Below are 19785 nucleotides of genomic sequence, written 5' to 3'. Positions count from 1 at the left end.
AAGGAATATTTACCTTTTTTTTGCTCAGAAATTGGTTCTGAGGTTTTAAGACACCTTCTTAGTTATACAGCCTCTTTCTGGAGGGACTCAGGCCTGTGTTGAAAGGAAGAAAATCTGTGGCTGAAATACGAAAGGAAGTGTGAATGGAAGTAGAATGAATGATGAGAGGTGATGAGCGTTCTGGTCAAACAGGACAGAACACGGGAGAAACCGGCTGGTTCACCTTCAGTGACGAACGGGTCAGAGCAGTTCTGCTTTGATCCTAGTGACACTCGTCCGGAAGTCTGGGACCCGGCACTTCTCTCCCACGTCACCCAGCCTGGTGGTGATGACAAGAGGCTTAGGACACACGCAAGATGTAAAGGTACCTCTTAGGGCTTACGCTTGCCTTATGGTGGCCAGAGTTGGCAACACCTTTTTTTTCCCCATGAGAAAACAGGTGAAGTTGGCAGCTCTTTGCTCCTTGTCACTGAGGAAAGAGAGAAGGGAATTGTGATTTCTTACCTGCTACTCTCCAGGTTTATAGATGTTTGGGTTTTTAATCCTGGTGGCTGGAGTGAGGAGGAGGGGTGCCCAACTCTGAACATGACTTTAGACCCTATGAACCAGGAGCAAAAGCAAGAAATCCTCACCGGGCCATTCTTCCTGCTCCTGAGCCTTTTGCTCAGCAGGTTGCTTTATCTGGATGCTTTCGTGGGTCTCCGTGGAGCCGAAAGCCCTGTCCTCCGTCCTTCTGTGCCCAGCGTGGCACTTAGTAGGCACTTAGTAGGTGTTTATCCCATGAATGAATAATTACGATGTGGACCATGGTGTAAGGAAGGAACAGAGAGTACTTTCAAGGTCAAGTTTCAGGGTAACCCAGAGTGAGTCGGAGGGGGAACGAGTCATAGGTGGTAGCTGTGCGCGTGTTCTAGATTTTCTCACTTCTGATGGAAGGAGGAAGACTTTCCAAGCAAGGGGAATTATACAAGAAAGCATAGAGGTGGGAGGGCCCAGGGGGTGGTTATACGGTGGGTCTCAGCTGTAGTGAGATGCGTGAACCAAAACTGATCATTTCCATTAATATCCCACTCAGATAAAAAAGGAAAAGGAACAGTGACGAACAATGGATATTCGGGGACCCCTGTAGGAAATCCATTTTGTTCCTAACAGGTCGGGTGACCTTAGGCAAATCAGTTAACTTCTGGGTTTACAAAGTGGGAGCGTCAGAAGAGATTTTCCATCTCCCTTAAGATCTAAGGTTGTGATTGTGAATCCGAGTGGGTGAGTAATACCGAGAACACCAGACGCTGGTCTTGGGTGTAAAGGAGGAAATGATGTTTCTTTGAGGCAAAACCAAAAGGACCAGCAAAGATGCTGCTGTCAGTGGCCTCGTGGGAGTTCTGATGTTCTTATTGGGTGGGATTGTGGCTGGATTACGTCGGATCTGCCCTGCCAAACAAACACTTGAGATTCCCTTGGAATATTCGGGAAACTGGCAGGAGCCACCTGGACCCATTTGCTTACGAGCTGGGCCTGTGCACAGGCCTCTCTGGAAACGCTGGGCTGGAGGACCTGCTGCCTTCCTCTGGCCCACGTCCAGATGTACCATCTGTCTGGTGCTGGGATGGGCGAAGGGGAGAGCTGTGCACCCCGTGAAGGAGGAGGAGCAGTGGAGAGAGCCCGGAGGGAGATACGTGCCCCACCGGGATGCCCAAGCTCCCTCCCAGTCAGAGATGCTGCTCGCTGCCGACGGCGACCCTCCGGATACAGGGCAGGCCCTAGATAGAGCATCCTCTCTCACGGTCCCTCCTTCCTCCCTGTGTGTGTGCTCACCTTCTGCTTCCCCAAGCCCTGTTCCTCTCCTTGGGCCTCAGAGGCCCGGGCTCAGTGGAGATTGGTACCTATATTTTACTTTAAGTTAGCCAATTTGTCTTAGGTTGGCGTCTTTTGGACAAAATCGGTAATTGTGTTTAGTTTTTATTCTTAAGTTTTAAAGGCCATGTGTAAATTTAAGAAATAAGTAAATTTTCTTGAGGATTGTTGAAACTGGGAGTTTATTTTATTACTCACACTTTTTACATACATTTGAATTCTTTTCCAAAAAGAAGCTTTTATTTTTACAAGTCTTTGATCTAACAAATTCGCTTCTGGGAATTTATTGTCATGAGAATTTTAGATATATTAAGAAAAACTTACACATGAAAGTATTCTCCAGATAACAGTGAAAAATTGGGAACACACTAAGTTTTCATAATAGGACAACAGTGAGTTATATGACACCCCTCCATGGAATTTGTATCATTAAAAACATTTTTTCAGGCCAGGTACCAACATGGAAAATATGGACTATTAAGTGAAAAACAGGACGTTAAACTGTACATACTACATGATTAAAACTATGCAAAGACGTCTATCTTTAAAAAAAGATTGAACTTTTAAAGTAATCGTATGTATCTAGTATGACAGCTTCCCAGCTGCCGCAAAAAAAAATGAAGCCATCTGGATTCCAGCTCTGATCGTCTTGATTGACAGTTGTTTGATTGTAGCCCATTACTGACTTACCTGCCCTAAGATTTTTCTCCTTTTCTGTTAAATGGGAGAGCGGTCTTGGTCTTGTCTCTTCAGAGGTCTTCCTAGGATCAAAGGAACAGAAAAGGGTTTTGGCAATGGTAAATCCCTAAATGCATGGAATGTACGAGGACTAACGTTTTTATGATAAAGGACGTTGATTAGTCAAACAAACTCTCTGGGGCTACCCATGGATTTTAGGGAGCCTGTGGTGATACACATGGTTTGCTTACTTGCTGACGTGAGATCAGTTTTCTTTCACTGATGCTCTGTTTATGCCTTAAAACAGGCTCAGAGCTGTAATTTCTGCGTCTCTCTCTTGTTCATTAACCTAGAAATTCAAAGGAAGTAGTGATTTCCCACGACCATAATTGTGATAAGGAAATAGGGTTTGTTATTTTAATGAAATACTATGTATCGCACTAGGTAATTATTCTCTTACTTTTTTCCTTCAGGTAAAGATCTCTGGTGTTAGGAACTTTACTGAATAAATAATCAGCCTCAGTTAATTAGCATGCATCTGTAATCGAAGGTGGTTTATACACAGCATTCAGTTCATGCTTTCAAAATTCCAAATAAATCCCGCTGAGGGAGAGCGTCCCCTCCGTGGGCCGGAATGTGGGCCCTGATGGGTGAAATGAACACGGAGCCCCGGGAGCAGGTGCCGGATCAGGGAAGTGCATTGTGGGAGAAACTTCCTGAAGGGTTCATTCTGGCATCACTCCGGATTTTGAATTCACAGGACTCTGTTTTCTAGGGTATGGAGTGAGCCTTCCGACAGCGAGCCAGCGTACCTGGGACACTTCTGGGTAAAACCAGACAGTGCGGAGCCCTTCCGTGTCCCTTCTTGGTGTAACTGACCTCAGTGTCTGTGCCCCACGGTTCCTGTTTTCTCTTAGGACACGTTCATTGCCAGAGAGGGATGGGGGAGTTCGGACTTGTCACCGTGGTAGCTACGACAGGTGTTTGCAACGTTTTCCCTCGCCCAGGAGGTCACTGGTTTATTGTGGCCTGGCCTTCTGGGAAGCTGGGTTGTGTTCTGTCGGGGACAGTCCCCAGTAGGTGGGTCGCCTCCCTGACCCTCCCTCTGCGTTTGTCAGCAGGCAGCCTGGGGTTTCCATCTGCTTCCTTGCCAACCACATGGGGACACTACGCATATTTTGCATTTGTGTATGTTTGTTTATTTTTAATTTTTTAAAAAAATTTGGGGGGCAATTAGGTATTTATTTGTAGCAGAGGTGCTGAGGATTGAACCCATGACTTCGTGCATGCTAAGCGTGTGCTCTACCACTGAGCTATCCCCTCCCCCCAGATTTTTAACGTAACGTTTTATATTTGCCTCCTTTCACATGATATAATATTGCCAATCCCCAATACCATACATTCTTCAGAAACTTGGGTGCCGTGTAATACTTCATTGTACCGTATTTACCGCATGTATCATAGTTACCTCTGGCCACTGGCTGTTAAGCCTCTTGCAGATTTTTCATTCTTGTCCTTCTGGAGTGAGTATCTTCCTGTATGAGCTGTCTCCCACACCTCTCATTTCTTAGATTTTTCAGATACAGATGTACGAGTCAGATGATTTGCACAATTGACTTTATTGCTGTTCAGAGTCTGCAGCTCCTGAGGGTACCCCTTCCCGGACCCTGACCAGCACGGAGAGGGTGTGTGTGTGCACGCCCGCACGTGGATGACTCTTATAATGAACTAGAGGCAGAAGTGATGTCCGATTCTTTTAGCTTCATTTCTCCTGTTGCTTGTTTTGCTTGTGCCTGTCTTAACCAGCCAAGTTTCTTGAAGATTAGGAAGCTCTGTCATTCATCTTTAATGCTCCCCCTGCCTCCCACAGCATCCAGTGCAGCGCCTAATAGAACTGAATACGTTTATTTACTGGAGTCACAAAAGGGTTTTTGTATCAGATAATCAACTTCATAAAGCTGTTCAGCAGAACTCAGTGTCCTATAATTCAGATAAACATGAGAACATTGTGAAGACGGCTTTGAGACCGTGTGATTAGCGAAGGGAGTTTGTTGTGTGTTTGCTGCTAAAATGACTGTTTTTTAAAAAACCCAATGCCAGACTGTTGTATAGATTGACGGGGTTTTCTTTTCATGCTCTTTATGCTCAGTTGAAAGGAAGCATCTTCGGATTTGATGGCTTTCTGGTCTACTTGTTGGTTTTAACAAAGAGCGCATTGAAGATAGTCACTTTGTACATCTAGTTCAGTTTCCAGGAGTATTGATTGCTTTTCGTTTTGTTCAGCAAGGTGAGACACACCTTTCGCTCTGCAAGAGCTTTTACTGTGGATTCACTGGAAAATACCACACATGAGAAGAAAGTGAAGGTTGCTTCTCCTTTAAAAAAAATTTTTTTTTTTAAATGGAGGGACTAGGGACTGAACCCAGGACCTCGCACATGCTAAGCACGTGCTCTACCACTGAGCCGTCCCCTCCCCACCGTGAGGACTGCTTCTCTTTGGGATAAACAGGATGGGTCCTTCAGAGTATTTTTTAAGGCTCCAGCCTCCCAGGTTTTTATTATAAAGCACTCAGGTTCCCTTGTTGGTCACCCAGTGTCACTAAACCTTCATTTAAAGAAGAGAACAGATTATTTTCTACGAATGTTAAATGAAAACCACAGAGGTGTGGTCTAAATCAGTTGGCACTAAATAGAAATTCTTTTCCTCTCTTGCTGTGTTTTCCTAAGACACAAATGCCTCAGCTTAAATTATTAATTGGAGTATCTGATTTCCTACTGGGTCACCCGTAATTCAGGGACCACATGGCTGAAGAAAATGCCGTAACTAATAACCTCCTGAGGGAAGGAGGTGCAGGGCTTACCTCTTTTTATCTCTTTCCGATTTAAAAGATTTAGTGGGAAACAGTCAGTACCCACAAGGTGTTGTTCTGTCTCCTTAAAAAAAATTCCAGGATCAAAATATTCTGTTTAGCAAAATGGCTCTTTGTTTATTCTCCCTTTGACGGGCACACGGGTGGATGGAGGGCTAGCTGAAGTGGCTCACTACCACAGGCGGGTTCCTGCTTTTCATCCACACCCCGAAAGTCAAGGACGCCAGAATCATCTCAGCATAATACAGGGCAGTCCCTAAAGTAATTCGGAATAGAAGTTGTAGTTGGGAAGAGAGGAGTGCCTGCCTGCAGATTGTCTGGGGCCTCTCCCTCACCTTCTGACAGCTTCCGTTCGCCTCTTGGAGAGTCAGCTTAGCTATTGCAAGGCAGTTACTGCTTTGTGTTCCTCTTATTCTTTGCACAGCAATCAACGTGCAGTTACCACGTTAGATCTTTGTAAACATGACTGACTGTGCTCCTGGGGGTTAGTTATGTGCTGTACCCATTTTAATTGCTCAGTTTGAAGTCCGTTATCGATAAATATTCATTAACATATAAACCGGTTTTTCCAGCTATTATCTTTTGAACTTTGGATCTAGGAAACGTGGATACCAGCCTTTGCACCTAGATCTCATTGAATCTTGAGAATAATTCTTTGAAATAGCTATGATTATTCCCATTTTAAAGACAGGAAACTGAGGCTCAGAGAGGGCAAGTAACTTTGCTGTAGTCTCAGCTCATGTATGGTGGAGCCTGGATACTTGCTGAGTACCTGTGTGCAAAGACGTGCCTACGCCTTACCAGTAGAGAGGAGGTTAGCGGCGTGTAAACAGGCTGGTGTGCTGTCGTGTGCTGTAATGTCTGCTGGGAAAAATAGTACAGAATGTCAGGGGAGCCCACGTTAAGGTGACTTAGAACCAACGGTGAGTTTGGCAAGGCTTCTGGAGAACCCAGTCTGTGAGCTGAGGTCTGACTAACAACACCCGTTAGCAGGGTGGGGGAAGGGGTCCTGGAGCATCTTTGAACAGGGAAGCAGCCTGTGCAGGGCCCCGGCCATGGCCAACGAAGGGCAGCGTGGTGTGTGGGGTTCCGGCAGCAGGGCGGGGAGGGGGTGCTGAGTAGCTACTCATGGCCCAAGCCATGAGTGACCTGTGCCACCGTAAAGCAGTCCGGCTCCATTCTGAGTGAAGTGGGGGACTAGTGAAGGGTTCTCAGGTAATCTAGGGAAAATGAGACAGCGGTTCTAACTGTGGTGGTGGCTGTTGAGATAGTGAGGTCTGCGTGGATTTGAGAATGCGTAGAAGGTGGAGCCGGCCGGTCTCGGATTGCACGTGGCCTCTGCGGGGAAGGCAGGATGAGCCCCAGGTGCTGGACTTGCGCAGCAGGTGGGCGGGAGGAGGAGCAGGTGCAGAGGGGAGGGCAAGGGGATACATGGCGCATCGGAGCCTTCTTTGGGCTAGGGATGGATTTCAGCGTCATCGGCATAGAGATGACACATGCATCTGCTAGCATTGCATGAGAAAATGTGCGGAATTAGAAGAGAAGGCAGCTTAGAATAAGCCCCGAGGAGCATTGACCCTGAAGGAAGATGAGAGGAGGAGCCAGCAAGGAAACCGCAAAGGGAGAATCAGGAATCACGGCGTGTCATGGTGACGTGTTGACTCAGTACGTTGGGGTAGTTTGCTTTGCAACCAGTTCAGATGGGGGGATGCAGGCTGGTGATGAGTGCCACCTGAGTGCCAAGCCCGGCTCTCGGGGCTGCGGGAGCGGGCAGTGGACACGGTAGACCAGGTCCCTACGCTGATAGGGAGCAGAGCGCTTCCCTTAGACAGCCACATGGCAGCCCCCCCAGCAGACTTCGGATTTGGCCCCTTTATAATTCAGCATAACGTCAGGTCATTCTGTGGGGCTCCAGTGGAGACTGAATCCTTCAGGCACTTTTTACTGGGTCCTCTGCTTCACTCTGATGATGAAAAATCCTTAAGCACACCAAGGACACCAGCTTTTGGGGGGTATCGCGTATTTGTTTTTCCAAATAGCAGCGTGCAGTGCTTCAAAAAACTGTCTGAATATCCAACGTGAATATCCCACCCCCCCAAAAAATTATTTTCCTTCCCAAATCCTAGGTAACCCCTATGTCATAAAATATCAGGGAGACACATTTTGCGGGGTTTTTGTGTTGTCATGCCCCCAAATATTTATCTTTGGTACCATCTCAATGTTTAATTCAAGATAAATGTCTAAGAACTAATTTTCCCATCCGGAGCTACCAAAAACTTAGCAAAGCATGAATATTGTGGAGCTGTTATAGCCATTTATGACCATTATTACTTACATTATCACTTAATTATAGCCCATTTTGTCAAATTGTCCCAGATCCATGACATCCGTGGTTTACCGTGATAAAAAGTTTGAGTTAATGGATTGTTTTATAGCTGTTTAGCCATAAGCTCGTTTAACACCAGGCTGATTGTGCCTGAACTTAGTGATTTTACAGGAAGTGCATTTCAGGTGACAGTACCTGGTGCCTGAGCTCACCTCCACTCTGTCATCTTCCTGGCTGCAGGGAGGGCAGGGGTGCGAGGGTTTGCCTTTCTGTTTATTCCCTGCTCAGTTATACACATCAGTATTAGAGGTGATGGAATGTGAGTATGAAAAATAAATGTATTTACGGTAGTTATCCTTTTGTTATAAATCTATCATAAAATTTTAACCATTTTTTCCTTTCAATGAGGCTCATAATTTGTGCATTTTGTGGTTTTTTCCATCCATTTCCTCCACCTGCAATCCTGCTGAGTGGCTGAACTGCAACTTACAATATTGGTCTCGAAGACTCACTGATGTCTCCTAGAAAACTTTGAGAACATTCTATCGAAAGACACTTATGCTTAAATACCACATTTTCTCTGTTTTGGTGCTTTCCTTTGGAAATCTTGACCGAGACTGAGAATGAGAACAGATCCGTCCTTTGGGCTCTGACGTTCTTGAATGCCCCTTCTAGTCCTGCCCCACTCAAGGCAATCCCACCACCCGGGAGGTCACACCGGTCCATTTATCGAGTTTTAAAGTACCCACGAAGTGCTGGTGACAGTTTTTCCCCCTGGGGCACAAGAGCCACAGAATTTGATGAAATGTAAGAATAATTGGAAACTATTGTGGGGGGGTGTCCTTGGTATTAAAAATGAACTCAAAGAAAGGAAGGACACTGTAGAAACAGGTTAGCGATTCATTTTTTTTTAAACATTTTTTATTGATTTATAATCATTTTACAATGTTGTGTCCAATTCTAGTGTAGAGCACAATTTTTCAGTTATACATGAACATATATATATTCATTGTCACATTTTTTTCTCTGTGAGCTACCATAAGATCTTGTATATATTTCCCTGTGCAATCTTGTTTATCTATTCTACATTTTGAAATCCCAGTCTATCCCTTCCCACCCCCCACCCCCTTGGCAACCACAAGTTTGTATTCTATGTCTATGAGTCTGTTTCTGTTTTGTATTTATGCTTTGTTTGTTTGTTTTAGATTCCACATATGAGCGATCTCATATGGTATTTTTCTTTCTCTTTATGGCTTACTTCACTTAGAATGACATTCTCCAAGAGCATCCATGTTGCTGCAAATGGCGTTATGTTGTTGATTTTTATGGCTGAGTAGTATTCCATTGTATAAATATACCACATCTTCTTTACCCAGTCATCTATTGATGGACATTTAGGCTGTTTCCATGTGTTGGCTATTGTAAATAGTGGTGCTGTGAACATTGGGGCGCAGGTGTCCTTTTGAAGTAGGATTCCTTCTGGATATACGCCCAGGATTGGGATTCCTGGGTCATATGGTAAGTCTATTCCTAGTCTTTTGAGGAATCTCCATACTATTTTCCACAATGGCTGTACCTAGCAATTCATTTTAATCAACGAGCCTTCTACGATGAACGCTGCATCCTCCGTCTCAGCAAGTGGTCAGGATCCAGGTTGGGGCAGTTCCCTGGGGAAGAGGCTGTCCTGCCGCTGACTGGGTCTCACTGCAGGTTATCAGTCCGCTCTCTGTGTAAAGTCCTCAGGAAGGGATTCGGTGACTCTGCATTGTCTTTGATGTTTAACTTTGTTTGGTAACCACACCAAGAGAGCAGGGTGAATTCATTTAGCCATGAAGTTAGGAAAGTAGTTCATTTAGGGTACTCTTAAGTAGAATTTGTATTCCATTACACACATATGTGTGTGTGTGTGTGTGTGTGTGTGTGTGTGTGTATGCTGCACCTCCATTGTCTGTTCAGCTGTTGATGTGCACTTATGATGCTTCCATATCTTGGCAATCATAAATAATGTTGCTGTTAATAGCAGGGTATATGTATCTTTTTGAATTAATTCTTATTTTGTGGTTGGCTTTATTCCTTTCATAGCTATGTAAGTTTAAAAAGCTAAAGATCTAAATGTTCTCAGAAACAATGAACAGTACATATATGTAAATTAAAAAATATTATTTCCATTAAAAACAATCTATCAAGCCATGAAAGACATAGAAGAAACTTGAAAGACATGTTACTAAATGAAAGAAGCCAGTCTGAAAAGGCTACAAACTGTACGATTCCAGCCAAATGACGTTCTGGAAAAGGCACAGCTACAGAAACAATAAAAAGATCATGGGGAGAGGGAGGGAGGGATGAACAGATGGAGCACAAGGGATTTCTAGGAAATGAAATTACCCTGTATGATACTATAGTGGTGGCTACATGTCATTATGCATTTGTCAAAGCCCATAGAATGTACAACATCAAGAGTGAACCCTAACGTAATCTATGGACTTTGGCTGATAATAATGTGCCCATGTGGGTTCATCGATTGTACCAAATGCGCCACACTGATGGGGGATGTTGAGGGCAGGGGAGTATATATGTGCGGGTGGGAAGGGCTATGTGCAAACTCGTTATTTTCTGCTCAGTTCTGTTGTGAACCTGAAACTGCTCTGAAAGTATAAAGTTCTTTTAAAAAAAAAAAGAATTAAGGCAGGAGGGAGCAAGTGGAAAGGGAGATAGGTACCCATGCCATGCACATATAGGGTCCCTTTTATTTTACTCTTCCTTTCTTCCTTCCTTCCTTCCTTCCTCCCTCCCTCCCTTCCTTCCTTCCTTTTTTACACATATAATTTTTAAAAATTTTGTGGGGATTGGGGTGGTTAAGTTTATTTATTTATTTATTCATTTATGTATTTTAATGGAGGTGCTGGGGATTGAACCCAGGACCTCGTGCATGCTAAGCATGTGCTCTACCACTGAGCTATACCCTCCACCCTATTTTATGTTTTCTTAATATTTCATGAAATAGCACTTCGGCTTTTGCAGGAAAATGCCATGGCGTTTTTGTTTGAGAACTCTGCATTGGCCAGTTGAACACCATCGTAACCTGTCAGAATGGCAGAATGGTGTAAAATCACAGAGGAAGGACAGGCGCGCACTTAACAGAAGTCCATTAAACAAATGACATGCGGGGCTCTCAGGTCACATACCTTCATCTCTAACTGAACATGAGGGATGCCCTTCTGACCGGGTCCTCTGACTGTGCGGTTCCCACTTGCCATCCTGTTTTGGAGTGGCACCACGCGCAGGCATCACGCCAGCTCCCCAGGAAGCTGGCAGCAGGCCACCTGCAGGAAAACGGAGCTCTGCGGTCCATCAGATGCTCTGCCCGACCTGGGACGGGTCAGAGACCGAGGGTGGGGCAGGCCATGTGGGTCTCATTCTCGTCCTGTTTGGGGCCAGACCTTTAGCCTCATGGACACACTGCAGAGACGATTAGAAGGTGAAGCATGGCGTTCTTCCTTTCCGTACAGTGGGAAGACCTGTCTGTCATCACTTCGTTATCTGGTACAGAATTAGGGGAGGGAAGCCCTCTTTTCAGAGTGGAGCAGTTGTTGAATTTAGAGTCGAGGCAGCCTGTTGTCAGGATTTGGGTCTAAGTGTCCTGCAAAGAGTTAACAATTCTCTGTGTTTGAGTTATAGTTAACTCTATAATTAACGTGTTTCTGCAAAATTATTAAACTTTTATGATTATACTAGATTTCAGTAGCACAAGAGCCTGCCATTTAAATATCAAATATTTTACTTTTTGTTTCTTTATTTACGTTAGCTGATGGATAGTTGATTTATAATGTTGTGTTAGTTTCAGGTGTACAGCAAAGTGATTCGGTTATACAGATAGACATCTAGTCTTTTTCATTATAGGTTATTACAAGATACTGAATATAATTCCCTGTGTTATACTATAGGACCTTGTAGTTTATCTATTTTATGTAAAGTAGTCAGTATCTTCTCATCCCAAACTCCTAATTCATCCCTCCTTCCTCTCTTTTCCCTTCGGTAACCATAAGTTTCTTTTCTATGTCTGTGGGTCTGTTTCTTACTGTTTTGTAAATAAGTTCATTTGTATCATTTTTTAGATTCCACATATAAGTGATAGCATATGATATTAAAAAAAATTTTTTTTTTGGCCAGGAGAAGGGGAGGTAATTAGGTCTATTTATTTACTTACTTTTGAAGGAGGTACTGGGGGTTGAACCCAGGACCTTGTGCATGCTAAGCATGCGCTCTACCACTTGAGCTATACCCTCCCCCACATATTAAATACTTTATATTATGATAAAGGTTACTGCCTGTCATATATATTGAGTAATTTGTGGATTTATTGAATAACGTTTATTGAGCATCTCTACCACATCCTGGAAAAGGTGCCAAGCATGGCAGTTGAAGTGGGGAACAGATGCAGCTCGGGGGCCTCACAGAGAGTTACAGGGAGTGAAACTGGAAGCCACTGAAAGATGTGGAAATGGGCTTGTCCATAAGGAGGGAGAGGGTGCCACGGACCCCGTGCGGGGACACTGAGCGGGGATGGGAAGGACGAGGATGAACTGCTGTCCCCTCAGCCGAGGCAAGTGATGGATGCTCTGTTTAGAGGGACATGGACCTGAAGAGGGGGCAGCCTGAAGACTGGGAGACCTGCAGATGGCTGGGCCCCCATAGAGGAGGAGAGGGGTGAGCCCGGGGAGATGAGGCTTCAGAGCAGGGCAGGTTGGGGAGAGACTCGCAAGCCAGGGTTTAGGTTTTCATCTTGAGAAAGATGGCAAGTCTCAAAGGATTGTCAGCCAAGGTCATATTTTTAGTTGGGGTTTGTTAAGTTTCTACTCTCTTCAGTGGTAATCACTCTATGTAAGTTTTCTATTCTTGGATTAGTTTGGGGAATTTGTATTTTGCCAGGAAATCAGTAGTTTCCTCTCTGTTTCCAAACGTATGGCCACAGATTGCTTGTGGGGTAATTCTTTTACACTTGTATTCATCTCAGTATCTCCTTGTGTGTGTGACCGTGTCTCCCGTCTCGTTTCCGCATGGCTGTGATGCTGCTCTTTCTCTCTTTTCCGTTTTCAGGCTCGGGAAGGAGTCTTACCTGTTTTCTTCCTCTTTAAAAAGAAAAAAACTACCTTTTGGATTTGTCTGTTCTTTCTTTTTTTCTTTTAACATTTTTTTATTGAGTTATAGTCAGTTTACAATGTTGTGTCAAATTCCAGTGTAGAGCACAATTTTTCAGTTGTACATGAACATACATATATTCATTGTCACATTTTTTCGCAGTGAGCTACCGCAAGATCTTGTATATATTTCCCTGTGCTACACAGTATAATCTTGTTTATCTGTTCTGCATATGCCTGTCAGTATCTACAAATTTTGAACTCCCAGTCTGTCCCTTCCCACCTCCCTCCCCCTGGCAACCACAAGTTTGTAGTATTCTATGTCTATGAGTCTGTTTCTGTTTTGTATCTTTGTTCTTTTTTTTTTTTTTTTGGATTCCACATGTGAGCGATCTCATATGGTATTTTTCTTTCTCTTTCTGGCTTACTTCACTTAGAATGACATTCTCCAGGGACATCCATGTTGCTGCAAATGGCATTATGTTGTTGATTTTTATGGCTGAATAGTATTCCATTGTATAAATATACCACATCTTCTTTATCCAGTCATCTGTTGATGGGCATCTAGGCTGTCTCCATGTCTTGGCTATTGTAAATAGTGCTGCTGTGAACATTGGGGTGCAGGTGTCTTTTTGAAGTAGGGTTCCTTCTGGATGTAAGCCCAGGAGCCGGATTCCTGGGTCATATGGTAAGTCTGTTCCTAGTCTTTTGAGGAATCTCCATACTGTTTTCCACAGTGGCTGCACCAAACTGCATTCCCACCAGCAGTGAAGGAGGGTTTCCTTTTCCCCACCCCCACCATTCCATTAATTTCAGCTTTTATCTGTATTCATTTTTTCTTTCCTTTGGTATATTTTGTTGTTTTTTTCCTAATTTGTTAAGATGGTGAGCCCTCAGTTCCTGATTATATTTCTAGAAACGACACAGTTCAGTGATTGAGACTGAGGTCAGGTAGGGCTTGGTTCTTCCTTCTGTAACAGGATGCATGCGGGTTAGTGGTCAGTAACGAACATGAGTACCATTTTACAGCCTACTGAGAATCCACACAGCTCTGTGCTAACCATGAGAGGTTATTCTTACTCTTTCAAACTTTGTTGAGGGTTCTGTAAGCAGCAGACTTATCGATTGAATGTATAGATTATGCAGAAGCCTTGTCCAGCAAGTCAGATGCCGCTTCAGCAGAGAGCTATCAGGGAGAAAGTTGTTTCTTTGGTATCTCAGTTGCCATTTTTTCAGTTTTCATGAAAAGATTTGAGGATAATCTAAGTTATATAGGCTAGAACTGTAATTCAGCATCATCTGTGATTCTTTTAAACACATGAATTCTAAGTGAAATAGTTAAGACGGACGCAGTCAGGTCTCCTTTCCCTCTGAGGACCCCGGGCAAGTGCTGGTCTGTTTGGTGCACAGAAGCATCTGACTGCTCATTCTTGCTCTGTTTCCCACATCCTAAAATATCATCATATTTCCTCGATTATGAAGCTGCCCTGGGAACAGACAGCGTGTTGTCATGGCCAGGCTGATTTTTTTCCCCCCAAAGAGGAGGAAAGCGAGCTGCTATCATAAGTAAAGGCCTGCTATTCCAATAGACCGCCGCATGGTCATCGCAAAGCCATTAGGAGCCCACTGAAAACAGTTCTTCCACTGTTTAGCTAGTTGGAGTTTTAACATTATTTCTAACAGGATTGCAGTAATTTTTTCTGCTTTGGTGAAGGCTGAGGGAAGTCAACTATATTATACTTTTATTATCATCATTATTTTCGAAGAAGTAGCGTCATTCTTTTATTCTTGCACCACCAGTAAGATTCTCAGCCAGCCATCACTTAGGGAAATATGTAATACCTGGAATAAATTGGAAAAAAAATGATTTGTAATTAAAGAGGAGAGCTGATGAGGTCAAGGATCTACCAGCCGCACAGGTGAATTGTGTTTTCCGTCTCTCAGCTTCCATTTCCCCTGCGCACTTGTCAGGTTGCTAGCGGTGTGATGCGCTCGAAAGTTGTGCTTGTTCAGATGTCGCATTCCTGAAGACTCCTTCCCGCTGTAACTCTGTGAGTTCCTATTTGCTTGCAAGAGGGTGTTCAGAAAACTCATTGGTAATGCCCGGGATGGCCCCTTTTGCTCCTGGACGTTTTGAGTTTAACTGTTTTGAAAGTTTAATAATACTCAAACAATTACATGATCACTGTGTTACTCTTATAACTAACTGAAATGTGGTTTGATTGCCTGATGCGAGCCGGGCTCCATTAATAGGCCATGTTGATACAGAGATGAAAGGCGTCGTTCCTGACATAAAGGAGCTTGCAGTGAGCTAGCGGAGGAGACTGATGGGTAAACAGCACTGAGAGTGTAAGGGGAACGGCTGTGGTACGTGTGGGTGGAGTGTTATGGAAACACAGAGGAAGCACGCTTTTCTCAGATGTGGGCTGAGGGTGGGAGAGGTCCTGGAAAGTTTCTTAGAGAGGGTACTGCTTGACTGTGTGGTGTGAATTCTAGGCAGCCAAGTAGAGCAGGAGGGCAGAGTGTTAGGAGAGGAGATGTATGAACACCAGTGCAGGACCAGGAAACTGCATGACCCTTTGGTGGGGAATTGAAGATGGTCAGGAGGAGGAGCAAAGGACAGAGAAGAAACCATATGGAGAATGTGTTGAACTTGAGCTGTAATCACTGTTAATGGCTGTTTTCTGTTTTTCAGTTCAGGTGAAGGAAATGCGGCCAGATGTCTTAAAGGATGCTTTTGAAAAGGACGGAGGTGCACAAAATTATTACAACAGCTGAGAAACAAGTGGGTTTCAGAGACACCATACTCTGAAGATGTTGTTTGCTTTTGGTTAAGAAGAGAAACCACAGCTGTAGAAGAAGCCTTGGTGAGTAACAATGTCGTTAGACTTACACCTGTCCTCCTCGTGAGACTTGGAGCGTCTCGGCTGGGGAGACATGAGTGATCCCAGGCAGTCACAAGAAGAGAAGCACAAGCTTGGCAGAGCCTCTTCCAAGTTCAAGGATCCTCCCAGGATCATGCAGTCCGATGATTATTTTGCTCGAAAATTTAAAGCCCTTAATGGCAACATGGGACCCGCCGCCTCTCTGAATGCCCCGAGTTCCAGCGAGAGCGGCGGTCCGGCTAATGGTACCCCAGCCATGCCCAAGATGGGTGTGAGAGCGAGAGTGTCCGAGTGGCCTCCTAAAAAGGACTGCTCCAAGGAGCTGCCCTGCAAGACCCTGTGGGAGAGCCGGTCTCAGACCAGCTACGAAAGCGTCACGTCCATCATGCACAATGGGCAGAATGACCAGAGTGATGGCCAGCCAGAGGCGCAGCTTGACCTAGACTTCGTGGAGGACAAGTACACAATGGGAGACATCTTCGTTCACTCGCCTCAAAGGGGACTTCACCCCATAAGACAGAGGAGCAATAGTGACGTCACCATCAGTGACATCGACGCCGAAGATGTCTTAGACCAAAACGCGGTGAACCCCAACACCGGGGCCGCCCTCCACAGGGAGTACGGGAGCACGTCTTCCATCGACCGGCAGGGCTTGTCCGGGGAAAACTTCTTCGCTATGCTCCGGGGGTACCGGGTGGAGAACTACGACCACAAGGCGATGGCCCCTTTCGGGTTCCCCGAGTTCTTCCCCTGCGATCCTGCGATCTCTCCCAGCCTCCACGCGGCGGCACAGATCTCGCGAGGAGAATTCGTCCGCATCTCAGGCTTAGACTATGTGGACAGTGCCCTCCTAATGGGGAGAGACAGGGACAGGCCGTTCAAACGGAGGTTGAAGTCGGAGTCGGTGGAAACGTCCCTCTTCCGAAAGCTGCGGACCGTTAAAAGCGAACACGAGACCTTCAGGTTCACCTCCGACCCGGAGGACGGCCGCCTGGAGAGGGGCGTCCGCCCTTGGCACTGTCAGCGCTGCTTTGCACATTACGACGTCCAGAGCATTTTGTTTAACATCAACGAAGCCATGGCGACGCGGGCCAAGGTGGGGAAGAGGAAGAACATCACCACCGGCGCGTCGGCGGCCTCGCAGACCCAGGTGCCGGCGGGCCAGGCGGGCGGCTGCGAGTCCCCGCTGGGGAGCAAGGAGGACCTCAACTCCAAGGAGAACCTGGACGCCGACGAGGGCGACGGCAAGAGCAACGAGCTGGTCCTCAGCTGCCCGTACTTCCGGAACGAGACGGGGGGCGAGGGCGACAGGAGGATCGCCCTCTGCAGGGCCAGCTCGTCCTCCTTCAGCTCCGGGGAGAGCTGCTCCTTCGAGTCGTCGCTCAGCTCCCACTGCACCAACGCGGGGGTGTCGGTCCTGGAGGTGCCCAGGGAGAACCAGCCCATCCACCGGGAGAAGGTGAAGCGCTACATCATAGAGCACATCGACCTGGGCGCTTACTACTACCGCAAGTTCTTCTACGGCAAAGGTAGGCCGGGGCCCGGGGCGCTGTCCTCGGGGCGCCCGCGGTGCGCGGCCGTGTGTCGGGGCGCGTCCTTGGGAGCGTGCGGGGCCGCTGTCCCCTGTGCTCGGGCCTGTTGGCGTCCTGGACCCTCCGTCGCTGCCAGAGTATCCCCCCACCCTTAGAAGCCCCCCGTTTCCTGCCTTCGCAGATTCACAGCCCCCGACGTGGAAGCGCCTGCTTCCTTTCTCTCTCTCTCACTCTGCCGGCCTGGGGGCGTCACACACGTAGACTTCATTTAGATCCACCCCTTCCCTGGTTAACACGATCGCCCTTTCATTGCTCGAAATCGTCTATTACACTGTTCACAGTGCATGATTCTGGTCCTTCTCCCCTAGTCTTCTCTGTACTTTTCTCCTCCACCTTCACTTCATCTTTTGAATCTTACGTCTTTGCAGCTCCGACGGCATTGTTGTATGCATTGTGGGTGTTAAATAAGTCTTTGTGAAGAGGATGTATGAGTTAGCCCGAAAGACAAATGTCGTTTTCTTGAAATTCTACAAACAGGCGTAAAGGTTAAGACACAGATAATTCCATGGTATTGTTATTTTAGAAATTCTTTAATTACATGTAAAATAAATGATGTTCGCTTTTATTTATTATTATTTTTTAATGAAGGGGCTGGGGATTGAACCCAGAACCTCGTGCATGTTAAGCACGTGCTCTACCACTGAGCACTATACCCTCCCCCTCCCTAAATTTTATTTACATGGTAAGGCTTGAAGGATGCATTCCTCAGAAGTCCTGTAGGTGAGTCCTCAGCCTTTAGGTAAGTGTCCTCAGTTATTCCAGGGACATGAGAATCACTCTGTTCGAGAGGCTTAAAAGAAACGTGTTGAGGCATATGTCAGTAACACAGGGCACAGGGAGCCCTCGGGGACGCTGGCCCTGCCTTCTTGGTGGGTGTGACTTGCTCCTTTCCACCCCTCCTTCTAGGACAGCATACTGTTCAGGGTCATAGTTTTCTGTTTCCAGTTTTACCTGTGTACCCCTTCCTGTTCCCAGGTGTCACGTCTTGGAACACGAAGGAGGTGGGGGTGGGTCCAGCCAGCCCCGGGGTGTTTCTTTTCCTTCTGTGGCTTCATGAATAAACTCTCCTACCACCGGCATGGATAATGGTGAACTGATGGTACTTTGAATTTATTTAAAATTGGTTTTTGTCTTCAGAATGCTTGCCTGTAGTCTTTGACCCCAGCTGTTTCTTTCTGGGGTAGGTTGGGGTGTCACTCCGGCCTCAGGAGGTCACTCCATCCACCTCAGTACCTGGAACCTTTTTGGTGGCTTTTCCCATGGACGACAAGCCAGATACAGTGCAATTACTATTTTTTAATGTTTTATTTATTTGTTAACTTAATTTTTTCTTTTTTTTTTTTTTTGAGGGGGGAGGTAATTAGGTTTATTTATTTTTTTAGAGGAGGTACTGGGGGTTGAACCCAGGACCTCATGCATGCTAAGCACGTGCTCTGCCACTTGGGCTATACCCTCCCCACCAAGTGCAGTTATTAACCATTTCCCCACATTTTTGCATCAATCCAGACTGAACCAGTCAGCCAATAACATAGTATTAGGAAATTGTATACATTAGCGGAGCGACTGTGATATTGATAAGAACGTAGCTAACTAAGCAGGCACGTGCATTGCGACTGGTCACATAGCTTGTCTTTCTGTTCTCGGTCTGATGACTTGGTGGGGCTGAAATGATTTTGTCAGCATCTTGGGTCCCCAGCGGTGTCCCCCGCGGTGTCCCCCGCACGCCGGTCTCAGTCCTGGCTCCCGGTGTACATCGGTCTCACCATTGTGAGTTACAGCCTCCCAGCCAGTGAACTCAAAGAATCTCGGGCCTTCTTTTTAGTCTACTCCAGAAATAACTCCTGGCCCTCACGACTGTACGTGCAGGGGCAGCGCCTTAGAAAACTCTGCTCACGGATGCTTTCTAGGTGGAAGTGAGTTATTTTTGGAAAGGGGGACCATGGAGAAATGGACTAACTATTTCAGATTTTTTTTTTAAATCGATGAAGCCATGACTGTCAATGCTAGCAATAAAATAGTCTCTTAGAATGATTATGCCCTGAAACCCTCAGGCAATGAGTCATTCTATTTAGTTTTGTAAGTAGTTTGTGATTCACCCTTTAAAATATCAGAACGTAAGAATTCTATATATGTGTGTATATGTATACATGCGTGTTTAGTACTAGCATCTTATTTTTACTCCTTTGCACATCTCAGTGTCTGAAGTCTATGCAGCGTAAATAGAATAAAGAACTGATGTCTTCTGCACCCAGGGTTGCCACCCTTTAATGTTCCTAGGGTCTGTTTTGAGAGATGATTTTGTTAATTCTCCTGACCCCCTTCTGTAGTTTCCCTTGAACTCTTAACTCTCACTTCCTGAGAATTTTAAAGGGTTGTCTGTGGGTGGAGGCACTTTTTCTGCTTTGCTGCTCAGGATTTTCCAGGGCTTTAGAAATGATATCA

The 19785-nt window shown here is 45.7% G+C and overlaps 1 protein-coding gene across 5 annotated transcripts in view; it reads left to right on the top strand.

Annotated features, from left to right (window-relative positions):
• SIPA1L2 (signal induced proliferation associated 1 like 2) overlaps positions 1–19785 on the top strand; it is a 130227-nt gene that overhangs the window by 18195 nt on the left and 92247 nt on the right. For 4 of the 5 annotated variants that reach the window (XM_064487877.1, XM_064487873.1, XM_064487876.1 and 1 more), the window contains exon 2: positions 15562–17280. In XM_064487877.1, coding sequence (XP_064343947.1) covers positions 15804–17280 — 1477 coding nt within the window. In that variant the 5' untranslated portion in view covers positions 15562–15803. The remainder of the gene's footprint in view (positions 1–15561; positions 17281–19785) is intronic. The other variant, XM_064487874.1, reaches the window with a different exon arrangement.

The sequence above is a fragment of the Camelus dromedarius genome, chromosome 8 (genome assembly GCF_036321535.1).
Source record: "Camelus dromedarius isolate mCamDro1 chromosome 8, mCamDro1.pat, whole genome shotgun sequence".
Classification (NCBI taxonomy): Eukaryota; Metazoa; Chordata; class Mammalia; order Artiodactyla; family Camelidae; genus Camelus; species Camelus dromedarius.
The sequence above is the reverse complement of the archived record's forward strand: the minus strand, read 5'-3'. Positions and strand labels throughout refer to the sequence as shown.